The sequence below is a fragment of the Cannabis sativa genome, chromosome X (genome assembly GCF_029168945.1).
Source record: "Cannabis sativa cultivar Pink pepper isolate KNU-18-1 chromosome X, ASM2916894v1, whole genome shotgun sequence".
NCBI classification, from domain to species: Eukaryota; Viridiplantae; Streptophyta; class Magnoliopsida; order Rosales; family Cannabaceae; genus Cannabis; species Cannabis sativa.
In genome coordinates, this window is record NC_083610.1 from 74026770 (window position 1) to 74051965 (window position 25196).

A 25196-nucleotide genomic window follows, 5' to 3' on the forward strand; every position below is an offset into this window, starting at 1 on the left:
GAGTAGGACTCATAGTATATAGCACGTAATAAAAGAGTAAAGAATATACACATTTAACCATCATAGTCACTCACAATGAGTACCAATATAAAATTAACTATAATGTTTGAGTTTAATTTTTGTCGTATTACTCATTATTTTTTTTTAAAATTACTTTACAAAGTATAATTAATAAATTAATTAATGTGTATGTGAAGTGAAGTCAGTAAAGTCGTTGAGGATAGAAAAGAAGGTAGGAAATAACATAACATGTCTTCTTGTTTTCTGTCTTTTGAGTTTTTTGTTTTAAATTATTTATTTAATTATTTTAAAAATAATAATAATAATAATATAAAATTATATATTGGAAGAGCGTGGCGGTGTGATGTGAAGAGGAGTTTTGAGTTGAGATGAGAGACAAGTGAATACCCCCAAAAATCAAAATCAAAATCAAAATCAAATCAAAACAGGTTTCCCAATTTCATCACCAAAACCCAGAAAAACATCTTAAAACCTTTTCTTCTTTTGTTGCGTTACGTTGCTCCTACGCTCCTTCATCATCATTACTCTCTCTCTTAATCTCTTTGAGATCCGATACAACATTCATATTCATCTAATTCATTTCTCTTTTCTCAGATCGATTATTACTTTATTCTTAAGGTAATTCTGCATTTCATACAGTTAATGTTTGGATCTTCACATATCGATTTTTGATTTATGTATAAATTAATGATTTTTGTATGTGGTTGAATTTTGATAGAGAAAAGTAAGTGAGTGAGTGAGAGGGAGAGAGATGGCAGATGATAAAGGCGTTGGAGAAGGTGAGAAGGTAGAATCGGGAACAACTTCAACTACTACAACAACCACGAGTGAGGTTGGGAAGAAGAAGAAGCGTAAGGGTATCTTTTCCAGAATTTGGAATGGAATCTTTAGAATACATGGCGATGATTTTGAGAAGCGCCTTCAGTATATTTCTAAAGAAGAAGCCACTGTTCTTGCTAGAATGAAGAGGAGGTCCCAAACTTGGAGGCGTATGATCAGACACCTTATTATATTTACTGTAATTTTTGAGGTACCACTTTTCTTTCTTTCTTTCTTACGATGATGCCAAACATCTTAATGTAACTTGCCTTGTTTATTCAGTTTTTCTGTAGTGTTTGAGATTGAATGTCACTGAATTCTGTTGATCTGATGTTTTCTTTTTTTAGTTTGTTCTTACAAATAAGCAAATGGAATGTTTTGATTCTCAGGCTATTGCAATTGGTTATGCTATTGTAACAACGCGAACATCAGATATGAATTGGAAAATGAGAGCATTTCGAGTTTTGCCTATGTTTCTTTTGCCTGCTATCTCTTCTCTTACTTATTCGGCATTTGTAAGCTTCACAAAGATGTGTAAGTGTCCAAATAACAGCTAAATGTTTTTTTCCCTCTTAAGAATGGGTGATTCGGCCCCCCTGGTTTGTAATTGCAGGTTGTTTCTATATGAGTTTGAGGGTTTAGGAATATTTTGTTATGTTGCCTGCATTAAGAATGTGATAGATTTTTCCATAGGTTAGTGGATTTATTCTGAGTCTTATTTTCACAATTTAATTTGCGTAGTGTTATGATGATAATGTTGCCAAATATTTTGACATAAGTAGAAAGAAAGCAAGTACATTGCAACCCTGAATCCCCAAACCAACCAACTCCACCCTTTTTCCCATTAAGTTTTGGCAAGGAATTCAACTCAATGTAAAATTTCCTTTCTTACACTTTGCAATGTTTAATGTCTTAAATGTTCATATATAGAGTTTTGGCTGTTGTTGTTTGTTTGTTTGTGTGTGTGTGTGTGTGTGGTACATTTCTTCTTCTTTTAACTTGCTTGATATGATCTCTATCTGCTGTCTATAAAATGTTAATTTACTAGCATAAGATGGTTGAAATGCTAGCACTGGTCCATGATAAATTATAAAGGGGCAATTATGCTCAATTGCATTTTAGCTAAGTTCCTACGCTGTATTTCAAGTTTGGCTTGGATCTTCATATTTTGATGCTTTCTTCTGTCTATGTTATCTATGTCTTCCATGTGCTAGTCTATAGACAGTGAACATAAAACCAATATAATTTATATCTAACTGTAGCTTAAACTTTGGAATTTGTAAATTCTTAACACGTGCATATTTTTTCAAGTTAATAATAATATAACTTAGTCGAGTGTTGTGCTATTATATAAATATATGTATATATATAGATAGATAGATAAATATTCACCGTTCATCCTGTATCCTGTCGTTGATGATTCACTGTATTAGCATATCAATAAATTGATAGTTTGTGGTGTCATTTGATGTTTTAGGTGACCGCAAAGACCAAAAGACTTTGGAAAAGCTCCGGGCAGAAAGGCAGGCGAAAATTGATGAGCTTAAAGAAAGAACTAATTATTACAGTACTCAACAACTGATTCAGGTGATGGTTAAAAAAGCTTGTAATGATTATTTGATTTGCACTACCCCAGGTTAGCACTTTGTTGTTTTGGCAATGTTCCATCATGGTGAAACATGAGGCATTAGTGATAACTTTATTTGGGTGTATGTTTTGATAGGATTTATTTACTACTTACCAGAATTGGGGGAAGTTTTTGGCCAATTCTGGGACATATGGTTTCTTAGAAAGGTGTTAAAATTTAGTTTATTTGCTTTATTTTTTGAAAGATCAATACCTTTTTTATTTATTTAAAATAAGTGTCTTTTAAATGTGACAAATAAGATTTTACTATCTTGTGTATACGTAATGTTTTCTGTTCCTAAACTGGGTTGACTGTTGTGGAGCCTGCAAATAATGGTTATACTTCAAAGTATACTATCCACTCGGGCCTAGCTGAAGTGGTTGGTGTTCTATGGAAAAAAACTTCAAAGTATATTATGAAATGAAATTGCTTTCTAAAAGATATATATTAGCAAAGATGAAACAGGGTTTCTTTTTAATCTTTCTGTGTATTCGTTGTCTTTATGCATTTCTTATACAACATATTTGTCATATGGTGATGTATACTGGAAGCTCTATTATTTGTATGTGATACTGAAGGTAATCTCTTTGATGCAGAGATATGACCCTGACCCAGCAGCAAAAGCAGCTGCGGCAACTGTTTTAGCGTCGAAGTTGGGTGCAGATTCAGGTCTGAAAATGTTTTTGGGAGATGAACCCAATGTTCAAGCTACAATGGGAAAGAGCAAAGATGTAGAACTTGTTCAGTCTGGTGGACTTCGGAATAGGAAACAATCTAACATTCACTCAGGTAGTGCTGGGGGAAGTCCCTTGCTTCATTCTGGTGAAGGTACACCTCAATCTCTGGGGAGTGAGGATCCCCAGATATCTGAGCAGAGCTCGATGGTTGTTAGTCATTACAATCCTCAAGGATCCCCTGCTCAGGATGGAGGATGGATTGCTCGAATTGCAGCATTACTTGTGGGTGAAGATCCAACACAATCGTATGCACTCATTTGTGGAAACTGCCACATGCACAACGGTGAGATTTTAATTTAACAATATATAATATGCCCATTTGTCTGACGTACATCTTCAGGCAAATGCACACTGTTGTAACCTACTACTAGTTTGTTTTTAACTAACCAGCTAAGTGGACTGGATTTTGTCTTTGCACAGGACTTGCTAGGAAGGAAGATTTCCCATTCATCACATATTATTGTCCACATTGTCAGGCCCTAAACAGGCCACACCAATCCGAAGAGCGTGTTTCTGGCTCTAGTACCCCTAATTCGGGATCCATCAGAGGCGCGGGGAGTAGCGATGTTTTGAAGACTGCTAGTGTTCTTGCAAGTGAGAGTGTAGTCACAGGTGACAGTTCCATTATTAGAACCATCCCGGAGAACAAAATCAAGGAAATGACAGAGACAATGGAGGATTTAGCCAGTTGAGAAGCAAGCATGCAAACTTAACCTGTTCACCTTGGCCATGCAGGTGGAACTTTTAGTGTTGTGGAGGTAGTTTATATGGGATTTGCTTCATATGCTTGGTTGGGTTCCAAGAAAAACGTTGAGAGTTCGTGTGCGAAACATTATGTGCTTTTACTTTTACATATATGATGATTTATACCGTGTAACAACTTAATATGGGTTGTTACATTCCTGTACATTAGTTTAGTTTTTTCATTCTAATTATTAGTACTTCCCCATGCTTTAAAATTTTGTACCAGTGATGTGGCATCTTATTATTTTGTGATGTTTTTTTTTCTTTCTATTTGTAAGTTAAAATATTTAGATGAAAAATGCTAGTTTGGTTTTATGTTTTTCTTTTGGTACTAAACATATTAAAATTGATTTTGCCTTTAATTTATTAATTATAGTCTTATTTAAATTATATTACTATATTTTCAGGAAAACTTAATGGTGCACACCCTAAAAGGTGTACCAATGCACCTTATCCTTATTTATGTTTTTGATACTCGGTTAGTTTTATTCTTAATTTATATATATAATAATGTACAATGTTTTAAGATGTTTTGTAAATTTTTTTTTGAGAAATTTAAAAAATTTTATAACGTTAAAAATAAGATTTACATAGTTTGTTGTATGCTTGTTTTTATTTTATTTTTTACATGTGAAATATGTTATTTAAACTTTGTTTTCTATACTATAAATTATTTTTAAAATTTTGTAAAATGTCTTAATTATAATATACAATATACAACAAAAATTTGAGATATTATAACATTCACCTATTGGAAGCGCAATGGGGTGATTAACTTATTTTGAAAATTAATTATATAATAATTAAATGTTTTTCGATATTTTGTATTGGTTTGTTTGTGTGAATGTTGGATTTGCTGACTTTGTGATGTTTTGCGAGTATTTTGTGAAATTTTGCGATATTTTGTTATCGCAAAACATCACAAAATTCAACAAATTCGTCATTTACAAAAGTAGACCAATAAAATATTGAGAAAAATATCAAAAAACATCATCTTTAACTCTAAATTTGGTCGTATAATGAAAATTTATCGCATATAATTTAAAAATATCGAGAAAAAAATAGAAAAAAAGGCGCAAATTTGCAGTAATTTTTCGGGCATAAAATCAATAAAATACAAGCACAAATGTGTAGATTTATTAAAAACAAACTACATGCATATAAATAATCAACCCCAACAACATTTTTTTTAGTAAAATCACTAACTCATATTGTTTTCCCACAAAGAACAACAAGACCCAAACTTATCGTTGGAACCAAATGGTTAGGGCCGAGGAGATGGGTCGTCGTAGGAAGGTTTCAGGAGGGTAGAAACAATTGCAGTAGTGGTGGTTGCGATATTTGAGTCTTGATGGTGGTGTTGGCTGATAGAAAGAGAGAGAAGAGAGAGGAAAGATAGGTTAGGAAAGTAATGAGAGAAGTATTTAAAAATAAACATAAATTAGTAATAGTAGAGGAACTATTTTATTATTGAGCTACATTTAAACATAAAAACTCAAATTTTTCTATAAATATATACATATATTTCTTTCATGGGATCATAATTCCAGTAAATTGTTATTCTAATTGGTTTTTTTTCCTTGTGAAATTTTAAGTTAATTTTTTTATTGTTTAAATTATTTCTTGTGAAAAACATGCAACTGAAAAAGAAGCAACAAGAAAAGTGGTTATTTTAATTTTAATGAAATATTATTAATATATATTAAGAATATTAATGTTAAAAAAAAAAAAATCAATCATATAAATTTGATTAAAATTGATTTATTTAATAATCTAATAATCTAGTTTTAATTTTTATTATATTATTATGATTATTTTGGCAAAATGTGTGTTACTAACTTATGCTAGTCATGTACAATAAATAATTTTTGTCCTTTGTTGTGTTGTGTGATTTTTGTTTAGTTGATTTTGTTTGTGTAAGTTGTAACGTTGAATGATTAATCAACTTCACAGATAAATTTTCTATTGTTAGGTAATTTTAACTTTTTTACTTAAAAAGTAGAGTTTAATTTGAATACTAGGCTTATGTAATTTTTTTGTATATAAATTTTTATTGACATTATATGTATTGGATATTTTTTTGTATGATATTATTCAATTATGCAAGTAGGTATTGTGGTATATATGAGAGTCTCACAGTCTTTCAAGCAGAAACAATTCTTTTGATAGAAGTGTTAGATTGGTATGTTCCTCTTCAGTCCATTGAGAGTGATTATTTAGCTTTGATTTTGGTTTTTTCCAAGCGGTCATCTTTTTATAATGAATTAGGATCTTTCTTAAAAATATTGTTAATTTACTTTTCAATTTTGTTAAGTTGTCCCTAGTTTATGTTCAACTGCTCATAAATTAGTTGTGTATGTATTAAAGGTGAATGGTAAATTTTGAATTGACGGCGACGACAACGTATGTTTTTCTATCTTTCATAATAATATATTAAACATTCACCATTCACCATTCACCCTTAATATATACATAACTAATTTATGAGCAGTTGAACATTCACCATTCAATAAGAGGCATTTGTAGCAGTTTTGAATTGGAGAACTTGATGGAGGTTCGATGATCGTGTTCTCATCGAGTTCATCCTCAACTTAAGACATTCCACAAACGAAACCCTTATGGATCTTATATCGAGCTCATTGAGATTGTATCGAATTTGCATTGAGCTTTTATCAAAATTATCAAGCTTAAGAAAAGAAAAAAAAGAAGATTTTATAAAATCCAACCCAATTCACACGAACAAACTCAAAATCAATCCTACAACCAAATATTTAACGGTTCAATGAAGGTGGTGGGGCGGTGGCGGTGGCAAAGGTGGAGGCAAATGGTTTGTTAGGTTTGGGTTTTGGGGTTAGGAGGCTTTGGTTTTCAGAGTTTAAAGGACGACGACATTCTTTTTTCTGTGGTGGTCATTGTCAGAAGGGACGGGTACTTTAAGTAGAAATTATTAACATATTTTTGTTATATTCATAGAAACTTTAACATAGAATATAAACAATATTATCCTACTGAATTAAATATAAAAATATTAAACTATTTATTTATTTTACTCATCATCAATTGATTTTAAAATATTAACTATTTATTTACTCCATTTCTTATTAATTGATTTTAAGATTAAACCCAATAATTCACTTAAATTTCCTATTGCAATTTCAATATAATACGACCTATCAAGATTTAATACAAGAAAGAGTTTTGAACTTCGAACCATCACTTTAGCACGATAACACGTATAAATACTTACAAAATATACATTGAAATTTTTTATGATTTTTTATATTTTAAAATTATATTAATTTTCCATGCAACATTGAAAAAATTAGGAATTATTATATAAAAATACAAACTAATATTTTATTTATAAAAATACCTTCATAAAATGTGGACAACATTTTATACATTTTATGTGCCTTTAATTACTAAAATACCTCTTACACTATCACTTACACAATCAGACGAAGGTTGCTGAGTGGTTGGCCGAAGGTTGCATCAAACGAAGATTGTTGGGTGGTTGACTGAAGGTTGCATCAGACGAAGGTTGCTGGGTGGTTCACTAAATGTTGCATCAGACGAAGGTTTCTGTAACGTCCCCGCTTCAAGCCTCCATTGGGTCCTTACACCCACGGAATGAATGGCTCTTATACACGAGTACACCACTCTGGCTGCTTCCTGGATTGATGACTGACCCTACAGACCAACACGAGTGTTTCCAGCGCGCTTCGTCCTCACTCGCACGCTTCCTGGGAAAACTTCCCAGGAGGTCACCCATCCTAAAATTGCTCCAGGTCAAGCACGCTTAACTGTGGAGTTCTTTCGTGATGGGCTACCGAAAAACAAGATGCACCTTGTTGATATAGGTAGCACCAATCAATCCATTTAAGCTCTCTTCAACTGTGTAGTCCCATACCTACACAGTCTCAGAATCATCCCACTTGACCTTCCCCAGGCGATGTGGGATTGCACAGCTTACCCGGTATTTCCCCTTACGGATCACGGGACTACTGACTGTCACAATCACCCCCCTTACGGGGTCCGACGTCCTGGTCGACCACACTTCCGGCTGGGTCAAGGCTCTGATACCATTTGTAACGTCCCCGCTTCAAGCCTCCATTGGGTCCTTACACCCATGGAATGAATGGCTCTTATACACGAGTACGCCACTCTGGCTGCTTCCTGGATTGATGACTGACCCTACAGACCAACACGAGTGTTTCCACAGCGCTTCGTCCTCACTCGCACGCTTCCTGGGAAAACTTTCCAGGAGGTCACCCATCCTAAAATTGCTCCAAGTCAAGCACGCTTAACTGTGGAGTTCTTTCGTGATGGGCTACCGAAAAACAAGATGCACCTTGTTGATATAGGTAGTACCAATCAATCCATTTAAGCTCTCTTCAACTGTGTAGTCCCATACCTACACAGTCTCAGAATCATCCCACTTGACCTTCCCCAAGCGATGTGGGATTGCACAGCTTACCCGGTATTTCCCCTTACGGATCACGGGACTACTGACTGTCACAGTTTCAATCCCAGGAAGCATGGATTGTGGGTAGCTGTTGAAACTGTAATGCAACAGTTATATCTGTTGCGAGCCAACTAACGTACTTAATTGAAATTAAAAAATGTGAATGTATATATGTAAGAAATTATTTATCAGTATTTTTGTCACTGATCGATAATTACTTATACCTTAATAGTAATATGTGGAGAAATAACTGGTACTCGTAGTAAAATATTTATGCAACTGTTATGAAACATTAAAAATCAGAACAATATTTCCACATGCGTAACTTTATTTACATGTCTCTTCGTGATTTAATATGAACAAATTCACCATTAGAGATTTAGATGAATATACACCAGGATAAACATTTTACTATTGTATTGTTGTAATTTTTTTTTTTTGGATTATACTTAAGTTGAATTGTTTGGGAACTCCAGTTTAACTTTTTGAGATCTACATTTCATGGATATAAAAATTGGAGTCGGGACATTCGTTTTATGTGAATTAAACTGGAATTCTAGTTGAATTTTAGTTTCGTAATAGTTTTTTTTTGTATTTTTTTTCATGAATTCGAAACAATCCCTATTTTTATTGATTCTAGTCGTCTTCTCTTGTTGGATTTTCGTTTCAGTTGCGTTGGGTTGCTGCGTGGTTGACCGATGATTGTCTAGGAAGCATGGATCTTGGGTTGAAAGTATATGTAAGAAGTATTTGTATATTTTTTTTTTAATTTCAACGGTATATTTATGTATTTTTAAAAGTATTTTTGTAATATTATTATTTTTTTTTGGTTAAAACTAAAAAAAAAAGCAAAAAAAAAAAAAAAAGCTTATTAATTTTCGCCAGTTTCTATCAAAAAAAGAAAATAAAATAAAATTTCGCCAGCTAATTTTTCTTATTAGACTTAGATTTTTTATTAAATATAGGTGTCTGACATTTTAAAATTACATATATAATGTCTCTTTTTTTTTTTGAAATCCAAATAATGTCTCTTCAGTTTCTTTTTTCTTTGTGATTGAATTTGAATGGAATGACTTGACTCTTCAGTTTGATATGTCCAAAACTTGTTATTTTAAGCCAATACTGTTTTTTTAAAATACAAATGAAATATTAAAATAATTCCTTTTCAGTAATAATAATAAAACTTTTGGCAGTGTCCTGATATAATGGTGCCCTGCAAAATAGAAGTACTGTCAGAATCTCCGGAGACTAACCCATTTAGGCATGGCTGGCCCTCTTCTCTTTATATTACCTATTATTTAATTTAAAATTTAATACTTACATAATGAAAGTATTTAATATTATGATACCTCTTTTAATTACAAAATTACCAAGCATAATTTACCTGACTGGCTTGATACGTATGAAAATTCACAATATAATTTGAATGACTATATTACATGAAATAAATGTGATATTATTGGGTGAATATTTGTACATGTAATGTAACTTTAATTAATTAATTAATATTGTATATTATATGTTTTGATTTTGGGTTGAGGCAAGTTAAAAATAGCAAGTTAAACGACTAAAATAAAATAAAATAAAATGTTAACAAAAATTGTCGAAAAAACCATTTCACAAATTCCGAAAGGTTTTTTCAGTATTAATAAATAAAAGTGAAGAAATAATATTAATATATTTAATTTTTTCTCTGCTTTCTCTGCTTCTGATCTTCATCTCGTTTCAGTTCAAACTCAGCTTCCTTTCCTCGTTGCAGAGGTAACTCTATTGTTTTTTTTTTTCTTCGTTTTTTTTTTTCAATATATATATCTTTTGCAAATATTAGAGAAGTGACTCTATGATGTTTTTGTTTTTTTAAATAACTATGCACGAATATTTAGTTGTTTTGATTATTTATTTTTATTATTAGGGTTTTTTTTGTTTGTTTTATTTTTTGTTGCTATACTTGGTTTAATTTTTAGGGTTTTTTTTTCTTCTAAATTTTTAGTGTTATTTTTTTTACGTTGTTTTGATTTGCCGAAACTAAATAAAGGAATTCAACAAATATATATATTTCTATTTTATGTATATATGTATATTATGTATGTCTATTATCGCAGTGGGATATAGCAGTAGCTCCCATTGTGTGTTTTCCCGTAACATATTTGTTTGGGGAATGATGAGTGGAAAATATGTGCCTTTTTTTCGCATTTTTTCTTTCTTTCTTCTTTTTCTTTTTCTATTGAGATGAGCAATGAAAGTATGGATTAATATTCGACAGGTTTCAGTTGAATTTGGGTCTTCTTCATGAGTATTATTGAATACTATTATGAGTATTGAGTTATTTGTTTTGTTCTGTGTGTTAGTTAAAGTCTATGAACTTGAAATTTCTGTAAATTTGAAAGTCTTACATTCAGAGCTTTGTGTTGAATGTGAAAGCCTCCATAACTTTTTAGATTCTGTATTGTTACATTGAGGGAAAGAAAATAAAGAAGACAAACTTGACTTCATATTAAAAAGCAATGATTTTTTTTTTTCGTCTGATAAGTAAAAAGAAGAGATTTTTAGGTAAGTGGCTCTGTTTTTTATATATTTTTTTCTTTTGGCTTGAAGTGTATATTGTTATTGATTATTTTGTATATGTATTTATTTTTGGTTCTAACTTGACTCTCTTAAACTTTTGATGTTCATGGACACTGCAGGGTCATCTGGTTGTTAAGATGAGCAGACCAACAACGCGGAGTAAAAATAAAAGACACAAGCAAGGGGATGATGTTGACATCTCTTCAGAATTATTGAGGTTGCAGCCAGAACTTGGCGCTGTGTGATTTTGATTATATTTGTTGGCGGACATATGTATTAATTGATCCTTTGTTGGGTTGTTCTGTAGGAAGATCCACATGACCGGTGAAATTACTGATGAGGATGTCACCAAGCTTTATAAAATTTGGAAACCAGTTTGTCAAGGATGCCGTGTGAATACAAAAGATAATCCTAACTGCTTTTGTGGGCTAATTCCCCCTCTAAATGGAAGCCGAAAAGTGGGGTTGTGGCAGAAGACATCAGACATCATTCAGGCTCTTGGTCCAGACCCATCCACTGATCTTCGTGCTTCTGCTGATTCTCCCTCAGGACTTACAAATCTCGGCGCAACATGCTATGCCAACAGCATACTCCAGTGTTTGTATATGAATAAATCTTTCCGTGGAGGCATATTTTCAGCTGAACCAGATCTTTTGAAAAAACAGCCAGTGTTAGAGCAGCTAGCACGACTTTTCGCTCAGTTACATGCCAGTAAAATGGCTTTTATCGACTCTTCTCCATTTGTTAAAACACTTGAGTTGGATAATGGAGTTCAACAAGATAGCCATGAGTTTTTGACATTGCTTCTTTCGTTGCTTGAGCGTTGTCTTAACCATTCTAAGGTTTCCAAGGCAAGAACTGTTGTCCAAGATCTTTTTCGTGGAACTGTGTCTCATGTGACAACGTAAGATAGGATCTGGTTTTAATTTTCTATGTATGGTTACTATGGCATTCTGTTGATGGCTTGCTCTTCATTGAATTTGAATTTTCTTGTTATATTCTTGGATTCTAACAGGATAATTTACATCTGTTTTCTCGTTCTAAATATACCTTCACCTTATCATGCATAGCTACTTTATTCTAAAAAAAATTAAGTTGTATATTCTGCGGGTAAAGGTTATGCATTTTACTCTATTGTTTATTTTCTTTTGTAGGTGCTCTCAATGTGGACAGGATTCTGAAGCATCTTCAAATATGCAAGACTTTTATGAGCTAGAGCTGAATGTGAAGGGTTTGAAAAGTTTAGATAATAGCTTGGATGATTATCTTAGTGTAGAAGAGCTACATGGAGATAATCAATATTACTGCGAGTCTTGTAAAACAAGAGTTAATGCTACTCGTAGCATCAAGCTGCGGACATTGCCACCTGTACTAAATTTTCAGCTCAAGCGATGTGTGTTTGTTCCGAAGGTACTATCACTTCTTTTGGAATCATATGTTAGTCAATATATGCTGTAGTCTGTGTTTGATAATTGCTAGTGTAATTTGCTACATGTCAAAGCTAAAATTGACACAACTAATTTTTCTATTAGTTTTGTATGTCTTCCCTTTTTAATGGAGTTGAGGTTATTATTAGAATAATTTTACTTATTGTATGTATCATTACAAGTATTTTGGCATAATGTTTTTGTGGTATTTTCTGCTGTTGTTGATTTGTGTCAGTAGACCACTATGAAGAAGAAAATCACTTCTGTATTTAGTTTCCCTGGAGAATTAGACATGCATCATAGGGTATCTGAGCCTACTCAGACTGAATCAATCTATGATCTCTCGGCTGTGCTGATTCACAAGGGTACTGCAGTTAACAGTGGCCATTATATAGCTCATATTAAGGATGAAAATACAGGGCAATGGTGGGAGTTTGACGATGAGCATGTCTCAAACTTAGGTCATCATCCATTTGGAGAAGGTTCTTCAAATAGTCACAGGCCTGCTAAAACTGAGCCTTTCGTGAATCCCACCAGTACAGAACTAATGAGTGATGTTGCCAATGGCAATCATAAGGATGTAGTTCAGCAAGAATCTTATGATCCTAGTTCTAGTAGTGGTGGTCATGTAGGGACATTTTCTTCAAGTGATGCATATATGTTGATGTATAATCTCAGGTGTGGTAGAAAGGAGAATGGTAAATGTCCTGCAGTTTGTGGTGCTAATGATATGGAAATAGATGGAAATGTGACTTCCTTGCATCATGGTGTTTCTCTGCCTTCCCATCTTTCTGAAGAGGTAGAAAAGTTGAATGCATCATGTGCTGATGCTTGTGTACAATACACATCAAAGAAGGAAATGGAGCTGAACTGTATTTCAGAAAGAAAGCAGGAAGTTCGATCTATTTTGTCTGAGGCCCCTGTTAAATCACTCGAAGAACCATTTTGCTGGATTTCTGCAGATTGGCTTCGTCAATGGGCTGACAACATTACTGCCCCGTAAGATCTATTTTTGTTAAATGTAAATTAGAGATGGTTGCATTCATTCTTCAAATTTTTATTTCTTTCTTTCTTGAATGCAAATTTGCTGTATGTCTCTTGGTGAATCTTAATAGTTTTCAAGTCTGCCCTTAAAGTTTTAGGTGTCTCAGAAAACTCTTGCTTGTTTTCATGATATGCTAAGTTTCCCAACATAAGCATCCTGCATCTCTATTTGTGTTTTATATGTTTCAGTGTCTACGCATTTCTGTATAGCTTTTCTCAATTTGTGTCTAATATGTTTCAGGTCTACGCATTTCTGTATAGCTTTTCTTTGGAAATGACATTATCTTTGTGTATTTGTGAACATTTTTCAGTGACTTAAATTTTAATGACCTGTGCAGTCCTCTTGATAACACTTCTATCCAATGTTTACATGGAAAAGTTCCAGTGTCAAAGGTTGGTTCCATGAAGCGTTTGTCAACTACATCTTGGACGCAGCTGTACTCCAAGGTATTTGGTTTTGTATTATTCTCGCTCAATCTTTGTGGAATTCTTTATCATGCTTTAGTTACTTATCTTACTAATTGGTGATGATATACCCCCAGATGTTTCACTATTTTTCCGCATTATAGTAAAATTTAGCTGGTTTTTTTTCTAATATCTTTTGTTAGAATTCTACTTTTATCTAGCTTTCATATGTCTACTCCATAGTATCTACTTGGAGAATCAGCAGTCTAATTATTTATTATATGATATAAACTGAATATTTCAAATTTTAGTTGATGAGTTAGCTGAAAATTCTCCCATGGTATGAATTATAGGTAGATTTATGAAATTATGCAAAGAGAAACTTAATTTTTAGTTGATGAGCTAACATCAATTTCTTTTGTTCTTTAATGTTTAATTGTACGATTCCTAGGTTTTCACCTGTTTGCTTTCATATTATTGACTGATTTTGATAGTGTAAATTATTGTAAGATTCCTGTTAATATATGTGGCTTTTGGTAATACTTTTGTTTTTTAATTTTTTAATCACAAAAATGAAAGTAGAATTTTTTTTTTATAATTTTGTTTTTGAAAAGTAAAAATGCATATTGTAACTATTTTTGTTTTTTTGAGTGTCGGGGACTGGGGTTGGGGTTTGGGGTCCAGGTCGAGGTTCGGGTTGGGGTTCGGGGTCTGGATCTAGGTTCGGGTTTGGGGGCAGGGTCTGACGTCGGGGCTAGAGTCCGGGTCCGAAATATTTATGAAAGAAAATATAAATAAATTATAATTAAAAAAATATATAATTACAAGTTCTTTAAGAGTGATTTTCTTTTGTTTTTAAAATTTTGATTCTCATTTTTAAAATTAAAAAGCGAAAATAGTTTTATAGAACGTGATTTCTGAAAATATTTTTACTTATCTAATTGAAAAACCAAAAAACTGATTAAAAAGTGTGTTGCAGAATACACTTATAATTTCCTCAAATGCACATCTGAATTTGCAATGTTTATGCACATTTTCTCCTGTGACTCGCTTTGTGATCATGCTAATAGCAGTTGGTTAGGATTGTGAGATATGGTTTAGATTTTTCTTGAGCCAAGAGGAGTATTTTGAAAATTTTCCCCTTTAACTTATTGACACTTGTCATAGCTACTGATGACTTTTCATTTTAAATTATAATGGATTTTGTTACAGTACAATGGGGGTCCGCAACTGACTAATGATGACTACTGCAAGGATTGCCTTGTTGATGAGGCCCGCACTCTGGTTTGTGCCGATAGCTACAGAGTTTGCAGAACTTTAATGAAACAAGTTGCTGAAGATGTATTTGCAGGGAGGTGTGAAGATGGAGCTTACTTTGTTTCCAAAGCATGGTATGACTGCAAAGTTTATATGTTTCTACCCTCTGGGATATCTGCTGAATATTTGTTGTAGTGCGACTTATTTGATATTTCTTTCTACCCTGACACCTACAGATAGTACATTATCTGTTGAACCATTTTACTCCTTGCACATGGATAGAATATAAAGTTGCTATTTCTTTTTATGATTGGCGCACTCAAGTGCGTAATTGAGACAAAGAGTCTCAATACCAAGAGATCCAAGCTCTGAAATTTGGTCTCATCCCAATTCCCAAACCCCTCACCACTAGACTAAACCTAGTGGCTTAGTTACTCAATATTATTATTACCTCTCTCTCCTTTTTCCTTTTTCTTTTTGATGGGGGAGGGGCTTTGTGCCTCTCATCATTATCATCACTCTTACAATATGTCTTTAGCATTCACTTATAGATTAGTTCCCTTAGATTCTACTAATTTGAGAGAATGGGAATGGAAAGTGCATCCCAATATCACAGTTTACTATTCTGATTACCACCTATATATAGGTTGCAACAGTGGCTTAAAAGAAAAATACTTGATGCACCATCTGAAGCTGATGGAGGACCAACAGCTTCCATCAGGTGTCCTCATGGTGAACTTATGCCTGAACAAGCTGTGGGAGCTAAGAGATTGATTATTCCTGAGAATCTGTGGCTGTTTTTTTATGAAGATGCTAGTGCAGTAAAACCTGATGATACCTTGGGTTGCTCAACATTTTGTTTGGATTCAAGAGAATGTTCCCAGTGTACTGATGAACTGTCAGAAGTGGCTTGCATTGAAGATTCTTTAAGGTTGGTTGACTTTTGTCATTATTGCAGAGGTGACACGGAATGCAACATTTCATGACTATTCAACTTACTGTTTTTTGTAGAGTGGTGAGGTTCAAGCAGCGCCAGAATCATGAGAAGTTAGCTATGGGGAAAACCTTTCCCCTTTTTCTTGATTGCAAGTATTATTTGGTACCATCTTCTTGGCTTTCAAAATGGAGAAGCTACATCAATGCCAGTGGCAAGAATGTATCATCATCAGTGAAGCCTGGGACTTTAGATGGCATAATTAATATGCTAAAGTGCGAAAAGGTAGCTTCCAACTGTACCTGTTATGGATGAAGAATTCCTTATTAATTGATAAATGGTTGACATAGGAAACAGAATGTAGACTAAATACCACGATTGGTGAAATTGCCCCGATTTGATTACTTTCCCAACAATTTGCCTATGCAATACCAAAGAATACACTCAACACCGAGTATGAAAAGAACAGAAGTAGAACACTTTTTTTTGCCAAAAGTTTCTTGCCTGGAAATGGCATTTGTAATTGATTTGTGTTGACTTCCTTTGGGACTGCTTAACTTCTCTTCTGGTATAGGCTTTGGTATTGTGTTTCCATAGGGCGTTCTTATATAGTTTTACTTACACACACATGTATATATGTAGATATATAATGTAGGGGAATGTGAAATTCTATTTGTGTAGAGATTGCTCTTTTCCTCTAGGTCAGAGGTATAAAGTTTCTCATTTATTTATGTGTTTACGTGTTAAGGGATACTTTGTGCTCGAGGATGATTTCTTGCACTTGTACTTTTCTCCTTTCAAATACAGTTATTCAGTTATTATAATGAATATCTGGCTTAAATGGTTATGTGTTTCATGAGAATTTGATGTCAGTCAATGAAACTTTGGAAAGAATGCTCTTGCTCCAAGACATTTCTGTTAAAAGTTTTCAGTCAAAGCTTGTGAGGAACACTGGTTCATGTCTGTTATATAAAATTAACTTTAATATAAAGGGGATGCCTGTTGTGACTTATTCTTGTTTCCCCCCTCTTCTTTCTCTTCTCTGCTTAATAGTAAGTTGAATTTTTTCCCTTTGAATCCTTATTAAATTGTCTTTACTATTCTATACAGCATTCATTACTCATAGAAAGGCCACCAGATCTTGTTTGGAAACGTGATTCAATATTCCAAAAGTCTTATGCTGTAAGTACCTGAGACCAATATATCTCTATAAGCTTGTGAAATCCCATCTTTCTTCAGGGTTTTTAATAAAGAAGAAAAATCTTAGATGGTAGAGTGAGCTGGTGATATTATTATTACCACAAAAACTATATCCGTTACTAGAATTTTTTTTTTTTGACATGTGAAATTTAATTACATTTGTTTCTAAGCAAGCTACTTTCTGCTTCAAATTACTCTTTTTGTATGCAATAATCTTGCTATTGCTTTGAGTTTTGACTAATGTCCTTTTTTAAAGGGACTTCAGACAGATGGGTTAACTGTGATTACTGAACATGACTGGAAATGCTTTTGCGAAGAATGGGGTGGCATTGAAGGGAATGGCATATCAGCCTGGATCGAATGTAGTAGGGGTGCAGAAAGTAATGTCAATGGTTCATGTGAAGAGATGCCGAGATCTGAAGCAGAGTTGAGCTCCTACAATGAAACTAATTATGAAACTGAGACTATGCAACTAAATATTAAGACTACTCCTGAGGTATCATGAAACAATGCTTTGTTTACATTACTTCGGCAACTTTGAATATGATATTCTTCTCAGGTATTCTTGGTCCATGTGTGAATTTTTTTAGGAACTAGTCGCTCTTGGTTTTGAAAATTTATGGTTGCTAGTGTTTGCATAATCTTCCTCTTTCATCTTAATGATAATTTCTCCAAAATGTGTGGCGTGTATTACAACCAGAGGGATTGCTTTTGTGTAAAATAAATAGATAACTTGCACCCATTGGTGTCTACAAACCTCCTTCTCTGATACACACATCGTGTGCAGAGTGCAGATTAGTTGGTGAAAATCCTGCTTGCTTGAACTTAATTTTGCATCGTAGCTTTGTTATACGTATGAAAGACTTTACGAAAGCATCTGTGTATGTATGTATGTATGTATATATATTTTAAATTTATGCTTTCTATCTTTAATCATATGTACATTAACTTGCGCATTAAACTATGATAGATATGTGAGCAATGCATTGGAGAACGACAAAGCTTGGAGCTGATGCAGAAACTTAATTATTGCAATGAGGATGTATATGTTTATTTCGTTCGTGGCAAAGAAGCTCCCAAGTCAATTTTACAAGCATCGGAGATTAATTTTGATCCATATCGCCGAGTTTCAAAGCGCTCTAAGAAGACAAACTCTGGAAATCAAATCAGTTTAAAAGTTTCTGGCTCTACAACAGTGTACCAGCTAAAAATGATGATATGGGAATCTTTTGGGGTAAGTTACATGCCATTTCAACATATATATATTTATATATGCATTTTTAAAAAATAAATTGAAGGTGCCTTTCTATGGTTAATACTACAGATCATTGGTACTACTTATTCAACAAATTCGATTGGTTGATACAAGTTTATTTTCTGTTACAATAAATTGACAAAATAATAGCTGGTCCAATAGTTGCTTCAGCCGCTGCAATGGTTATAATAAAAATAGAAAAAATATTTCCTTTTAATTGGCGATACAGGCATTATTGTTTTGTAGTGATCATTGCTTCTTTGATTTATCGCAGGTGGTAAAAGAAAACCAGATACTTCACAAAGGTTCACGAATAATTGATAAAGAATGTGCTACTCTTGCAGACATGAGTATATTCCCTGGAGATAAGCTTTGGGTGATTGATTCAGAGATTCATGAGAATCGAGATATTGCTGGTAATTATTGGCTTTGTACAGTAAAATTTAGTATAACTGGACAAGTTATTTTAGTTATTACACAAATATTATATGTTTTAAACTGAAATTCATGGCTGGTGCTATTAAATTTCTAGCAGTGTTCTGAGTCTCCTTTAGATTTAGTCTTTGGCTCTCTTTCTGTGTGCTGTAGACATTTGTGTGTTTTGAAATCTTGTGTAGTTTGAAATTATGATGTTTTACATAAACTTGATAAACATGTCTGTTGTCTTATTTGATTTTGGCTTCCCAGATGAGCTTTCTGACCAAAAAATGGATGTGCAACATACTGAGGGGGGTTTTCGTGGGACACTTTTGACTGCCAATTCTTCTCAAGTTGTTTAAGAACCATGCTACGGATCTTTGTGAATATCCAGAGTTCTGTAAATTCTCTATTGAATATTTGTACGTGAAGCTGCATTTAGGGTGACCGGTAATTTTGAGGTATGTTATTTTATTTCTACTTATCTTATGTGCAATATGTACACGACCTTTATCTGTTAGAAATTAAATTTTTATAAGGTTTGAACCTTGGGTCACTAACATGTTACCTCAGCATGCAGTGTTTACTTGAGTCCAAATTCACATGAACTCTTCAGTTTGTTACCATGTATTTTGGCTCTTCAACGAGTCTTGTGCTTGTGTTGAGATGAAATGCAACCGTTTCATGTTAACTAGTGATCGTATTGTTATGTATCTTTTGACTGCGTGTTCAATTCCTCAATGGCTGCAGGGTTATTTACCTGTGTGTGCGTGCACTCAGGCATAAATTTCTTCTGCCTCCTGTTTTCCCCAGTTTGAAATCTGAATCAGTTTGTCGTAAGAAGCGGTAGTGACAGAACCGGTTTAATCCGGCTTAGAATGTTATGAGTACTACCCTGAAGGTCACAATAATGTGTTACTAGGCCAAACTCTTTCTTCTTATCTGAGGGGGCAGCTGTGGCATGAGAAGAGAAATGGGCATTTGATTGGTGTTTTCTTCTAAGAGGGTCTTAAAACTTTATTCAGCGTGTCATTTTATTGTTGATTTTATTAGAGATACTTGTCTCAATTTTTATTTTTTATTTTTATCTCCCACTCAGTGAGCGAGCGAGTGAGCAATTTGTAGACAAACTAGAACTGTCGTAGCGTCGATAGAGATAGAGATGTACAACATTGTATCATACACGTCTGTTTACTCTCTTGTTTATTACATATCTCTTTTACCTTGACCTGTGTTCATCAGATAAGTTTTGAGATTAGAAAATTGAAAAATATGGTGACACCCAAAGGATGAAGTTCACATGTTGGACCTCGTTTATTAAGGTGATCAATTAACATGGTTGTTGTTCTGTTTGGTTCTAAATTCTAACACAAACAAATGAAAAATAGTAAGGCATATTAATAGCACAACTAGCTCTCTGCTATTTCCTGTCTTTTAATGTAGTTAATTGTTATACATGTCATTTCATTTGCAAGTAAATGCGATTTTAAAAGAGTAGAAATAGATTGTGTTGTTCAAAAATAAAATAAAAATATATATTGGCCCTAAATGAATTGGCACCCCCATGGCATGGATGAGTCAAGTGTGTCCTTTGGTTACTTCCTTTTATCACATCCAACGTTTATGGCCTCGTGAGGTATTGGCTCCTCTGAACCACCGATCCCAAGTCACCTCTGCCGGTCCTCTTGTTCTGTTAACATTTTTGTGTTAATAAATAATAATAATAATAACAATTAAAAAACAGCTATTGTTAGAAAAAAAAAAATTATGAAGAAAACAAAGACACGAGTGTTGAATTTTGTTGCATTTACTTCAGATTTTATTATGTATACCATATCAAATGTATTGTACTTTCAAGAATTTCTTTTGGAAAGTGGGCAGTATACAAGGGAGAAACTATATTTGGAGTAAATTTTTGCTCGGTTTCTATATAGTAAGTATCTCACTAGGTTTTGATCAATTTTGAATAATTTCATTACTAAAAATGAAATTTAAAATAATCAAATTGCATGCATATAAAAATAATTAGATATGAGTGTAATTAAACGGAGTGTTTGAACTTTATTTTTGATATGATAACTTATTATTTTTTTTTTTTATATATAAAAGAATAGAATATAAGCTATAATTAAATTGTATATCGTCGTATAAATAAATTAAATACAGTTTAAAAATAGGGAGTTAATAGATTAAGCTGATATACAGTTTCATTATAATATTATTTAAGCTGAAATTATAGTTAATAGAATAGAAACTTAAATAGAAGGTTTCAATTTACTATATAGTACATAATAATTGTGGTTTTTATTCTTTATCATATAATATATAGTCAATGTTTGTTTAATGAGAAAGTAAAAATAATAACAGTGATTTAGAATTTCTATCTTACGTGGGAAGTAGCGGATCTGGGATCGTTTCCAGGCTTGAAATGAGTCTGTAACAAAGAGATGATATGCATATAAATATACATATATTTATGTATTTATATAATTTTAAATAATCTTAATTACTCACTCTGCGCATACAATTGAGGATTCACCAACTGTTTCCAGTTCATGTAGTTCTTTCTGCATCAAAATCAATCTTCTATATATGTTAATATTTCACAATTTTTCCAAGCAGAATAATTAAACCCAAATATGTACATTTATTATGACCTGAATTATGTTGATTTGGGTATTGAGTTGAGATATAGCTGCATTCATCCTATGCCTCCCCAAGAAAGTGGGATTTGGTTTTAGCTTTGTTGCTGCTTTTTCCTTCCGATCTTGATGAGGATAAGATGAAGAAGAAGATTGAGCCACCTCTACCTCTACCTCTGCCTCTGCTCTTTCATCTTCTTCTCTTTCTCCTTCTCCTCCGCCTCTCACCGCCGGCGATGATGATGAATTTTGTTGTACTTGCTTTTCATTATCCATTGCTACCACAATCATAATATTATAAATTCACAACAAACTCAGGGATCTAATTATTTTTTTGGTGATCAAAAATCAGGATTGTGATATTTCATGATGTATTACATATATATATATAGATAAATAAAGAAGTGATTTATATTTTATTTTTAAAAGGAGAGAGAAAAGGGTGGGTGATGGTTGAGATGGTGGACCTAGTTTCCCCAACATGATTAAAAGCACCAAAGAAGACTAGACCTCAACCTATATTTATATATCACTATTCTTCACTATTGCTATTTAGTTATAGGGTGTCCAACAAATGGATCGGGTCAGCCCCACCCAGTATTATTTTGGCCTGCCCCGATTCTCACCTTAGACATTTTATTATTTTTTTGAGTTTTTTACACTACATATTAATTTTTTTTTTTATTATGGAGTGATTTTTTTTTTTCAAAAGTACTATATACTTTCTATACTGTGTACTGTGTTAAGTTGTCACTGTTGTTCCACTGTTGTTTTTAATTATTCTATTTTGTTGTTTTACGATTATTTTATAAAAAAATAATATTTTCGAAAAAATTTCCATATGGCAGTATTTTTTTTTTGTAAAAATTAACCCAAATTCTAATATTTGTATAAAAACCCCTTACTTTTTGATGGTAATATTTAACTATGTACTATAGTAGATCTAATACTTGTTAAGAAATTGTTATTCTCTGGTTGTGTCCTCACAGTAGGTCTCTGCACCTACCCTACCTTGTCAGCATTATTTGCTCATCATTTTGTGTACTGTCCTAATCATTGGTGTACTGCAATTTCGTTATACCTTTTTGTATTTTTCTCAAAGTTGTTATTTCCTTTAATTTATTGCCTTGTAATATTCTAAATGATTCTTCTGATGTAATATTAAAATATAAATACAAGGCTCCTTACTCATGCTCATTGAGCTGAGTTTTTCTATTTTATCTTTTCTTTAAAACTTTAAGTTGGTATCAGAGCCACTGTGACCGAAGATGTCAACCAGTGATAAAACCTCACCAGCAACCTCACCTCATGGAAATCGATCATCTCCATTTCAATCTGGTAGCAATGTTGCTAACCAATCCTCCACTACTCAAAATGCAACCTTTGCATCGAGTGTTGTTGTTCCACACTTTCGGAGCATACTAAATCAGTCGTTTACTCTCAAACTGGATCGGAATAACTTTACCTTGTGGAAGACCATGGTGTCTGCAATCGTTCAGGGTCATCGATTGTATGGGTATCTTATAGGAGCTAGAGTCAAACCTGTAGAGCTCATATTTGTTCCATCTGTTGATGGACAACCTGGTTTTGGCATGGAAGTAATCCAAATTATGAACAATGGATTGTTCATGATCAACTTCTCATGGGGTGATTATATGGCTCCATGACAGAGGGAATAGCCCCAAAGGTTATGGAGTGTGAAAGTTCTGCATATCTGTGGCGTGCTTTTGATTGTCTTGGATTCAAGCTCTGTTAAGTGAAGTGCATTTTCCTTTGGCTGCCACTCTTATAACTTGGTGTGATAATATGAGAGCTAGTGCTTTGGCTTCCAATCCAGTCTATCATGCTAGAACAAAACACATTGAACTGGATATACACTGCGTGATAAAGTTCTCAACAAGACACTTGATATTCGATATGTAGCCTCCTCAGATTAAATAGCAGACTGTTTTATCAAAAGTCTCTCCAACTCTCGTTTCAATTTCATGGTCAACAAACTTGGAGTTGTTGCTTCATCACTCCAGTTTGAGAGGAGGTGTTAAGAAATTTTTATTCTCTGGTTGTGTCCTCACAGTAGGTCTCTGGACTTACCCTGCCTTGTCAGTATTATTAGCTCATCATTTTGTGTACTGTCTTAATCATTGGTGCACTGCAATTTCGTTATACCTTTTTGTATTTTTCTCAAAGTTGTTATTTTCTTAATTTAGTGCCTTGTAATATTCTAGATGATTCCTCTAATGTAATATTGAAATATAATTAATACAAAGCTCCTCACTCATGCTCAAATAGGGGTGTGGATAAATCATCCAATCCAATGATAACCGACCGATCCAATTATAATTGACTGCCAAACATTGGATATGTAATTGTGATTGGATCGGATTGAATGTTATTTTTGAATATCCAATTGGATCGGATTGGATGTTGGATGGGGTGTCCGAAAATCTAATACATCCAACATCCAATCGAACTAATTAGTATTTTCATTTAGTTTGGATGAGTAATTAAATTTTATAATGTTATACGTAAAATATATATGTATATATAAAAATTAATATTAAAATTTTACTCTTTTTTTCTTAGATTGGATGGATCCAATTCAATCTAATACATACTGGACCTAAAATATTGGATGACTCCGATTCGATCCAAACAATACTAGGTCTAAAATATTGAATAAACTCAAATTAGACTAATAAATATATATGAAATACATCCAACAGATAGAACCGATCTAATCCAACATCCAATAGATGTTGAATCGATTGGATGACTAAAATTAATTAGATCGGATCGGATGGTAAAATTTAATATCCCATATATAATTGGATCGGATTTAGATATGCTTAAAAATATTAGATATGGTCCAATGAACATTCCTACTCATTAAGCTGAGTTTTTCCATTTTATCTTTTCTTTAAAACTCTTAAGTATACTTAATTACATTTATAATATTTTGTAGTAATATTGGGCACTAGTGTCTCTCAAAATTTCTCTCTCTATATATCTATATTTACAAAATAGTTCAGTAATTAGTTTTTTTATGTTTGTTTTTGAAAGTATGAAATTTTTATTAAAGGCAACTACCTGAAAACAGAGTCAAAATACTCGTACGACTTCGAAGACCAGGTCACAAAATCATGTGCTAAGATATTAGTGCCTCTAATATTACAATGAGTGAAACTAAAAATAATAATATTATTACACATAATTAAAATATCAACAATAACATTACTAAATTCAGTAAATAAAGGATTTTTATCAATGAAAAAAATATAATACCAGGGATGTAAAAAAATATATATAATTGTATATATTATAGAATTTATGGTTATATTAAGCACCCTATTAATTTTTAAATTTTTTAAATAATTTACAAGATTAAAATAATATTCAAATATATTGTTGTACCGATGTTTTCTTCTATAAATTTCAAAAAAGAAAATTACTAAAATCTGTCTAAGAACTAGAATTTCTACAATTATATAATAATAACAATAAAAAAACAAATATTATAATTATCAAGGTATGAAAAGCACGAGGGAGGGTACATGTGAACTCCCCTAAAAAGCTTAGCACTATTATTTTAATTTGCTAGTTATGATCATCATTGTTATTTAATCATAAAAGAAACCAC

General features: G+C 32.9%; 3 protein-coding genes across 6 annotated transcripts; 2 read left to right on the forward strand and 1 right to left on the reverse strand.

Moving 5' to 3' along the window:
* Positions 1 to 235: 235 nt before the first annotated feature.
* Positions 236 to 4267, forward strand: LOC115697487 (uncharacterized protein At2g24330). The gene is made up of 6 exons (XM_030624514.2): positions 236 to 639; positions 740 to 1051; positions 1230 to 1374; positions 2318 to 2427; positions 3064 to 3487; positions 3625 to 4267. Exons 2-6 carry the CDS (start codon positions 773 to 775, stop codon positions 3894 to 3896), a joined length of 1230 nt encoding a protein of 409 aa, XP_030480374.1. The 5' UTR covers positions 236 to 639; positions 740 to 772; the 3' UTR covers positions 3897 to 4267.
* A 5708-nt stretch (positions 4268 to 9975) lies between these two features.
* LOC115697495 (ubiquitin carboxyl-terminal hydrolase 26) lies at positions 9976 to 20142 on the forward strand. Of its 4 annotated transcripts, none has more exons than XM_030624525.2 (15): positions 9976 to 10174; positions 11098 to 11195; positions 11286 to 11882; positions 12133 to 12388; positions 12644 to 13404; positions 13788 to 13896; positions 15067 to 15245; positions 15758 to 16042; positions 16123 to 16330; positions 17156 to 17227; positions 17502 to 17741; positions 18216 to 18479; positions 18775 to 18916; positions 19188 to 19378; positions 19668 to 20142. In XM_030624525.2, exons 2-14 carry the CDS (start codon positions 11116 to 11118, stop codon positions 19277 to 19279), a joined length of 3285 nt encoding a protein of 1094 aa, XP_030480385.1. In that variant the 5' UTR covers positions 9976 to 10174; positions 11098 to 11115; the 3' UTR covers positions 19280 to 19378; positions 19668 to 20142. The 4 variants fall into 4 exon arrangements, with proteins under 4 accessions (XP_030480385.1, XP_030480402.1, XP_030480394.1 ...); XM_030624542.2 differs by having other exon boundaries at positions 9978 to 10174; positions 17511 to 17741; XM_030624534.2 differs by lacking the exon at positions 9976 to 10174 and adding an exon at positions 10261 to 10963.
* A 176-nt stretch (positions 20143 to 20318) lies between these two features.
* LOC115697519 (guanine nucleotide-binding protein subunit gamma 2) lies at positions 20319 to 22059 on the reverse strand. Its single transcript, XM_030624562.2, has 4 exons — positions 21575 to 22059; positions 21432 to 21484; positions 21307 to 21351; positions 20319 to 20607 (listed from the first exon to the last, which is right to left on the reverse strand). The coding sequence occupies exons 1-4, from the start codon at positions 21848 to 21850 to the stop codon at positions 20526 to 20528; spliced, it is 456 nt and encodes a 151-aa protein (XP_030480422.1). The 5' UTR covers positions 21851 to 22059; the 3' UTR covers positions 20319 to 20525.
* Between the last annotated feature and the right edge of the window lie 3137 nt (positions 22060 to 25196).

Excerpts from the sequence above, each read along its gene's own strand:
- LOC115697487 (XM_030624514.2), top strand. The coding sequence starts at position 773 with ATGGCAGATGATAAAGGCGTTGGAGAAGGTGAGAAGGTAGAATCGGGA. Across the intron at positions 1,375-2,317 it reads TGTAAGCTTCACAAAGATGT|GTGACCGCAAAGACCAAAAG; the intron begins GTAAGTGTCCAA and ends TTGATGTTTTAG. Across the intron at positions 3,488-3,624 it reads AAACTGCCACATGCACAACG|GACTTGCTAGGAAGGAAGAT; the intron begins GTGAGATTTTAA and ends GTCTTTGCACAG.
- LOC115697495 (XM_030624525.2), top strand. The coding sequence starts at position 11,116 with ATGAGCAGACCAACAACGCGGAGTAAAAATAAAAGACACAAGCAAGGG. Across the intron at positions 11,196-11,285 it reads ATCTCTTCAGAATTATTGAG|GAAGATCCACATGACCGGTG; the intron begins GTTGCAGCCAGA and ends GTTGTTCTGTAG. Across the intron at positions 18,917-19,187 it reads TGAGAATCGAGATATTGCTG|ATGAGCTTTCTGACCAAAAA; the intron begins GTAATTATTGGC and ends TTGGCTTCCCAG.
- LOC115697519 (XM_030624562.2), bottom strand. The coding sequence starts at position 21,850 with ATGATTGTGGTAGCAATGGATAATGAAAAGCAAGTACAACAAAATTCA. Across the intron at positions 21,485-21,574 it reads CCCAAATCAACATAATTCAG|AAAGAACTACATGAACTGGA; the intron begins GTCATAATAAAT and ends ATTTTGATGCAG. Across the intron at positions 21,352-21,431 it reads TCCTCAATTGTATGCGCAGA|ACTCATTTCAAGCCTGGAAA; the intron begins GTGAGTAATTAA and ends TCTTTGTTACAG.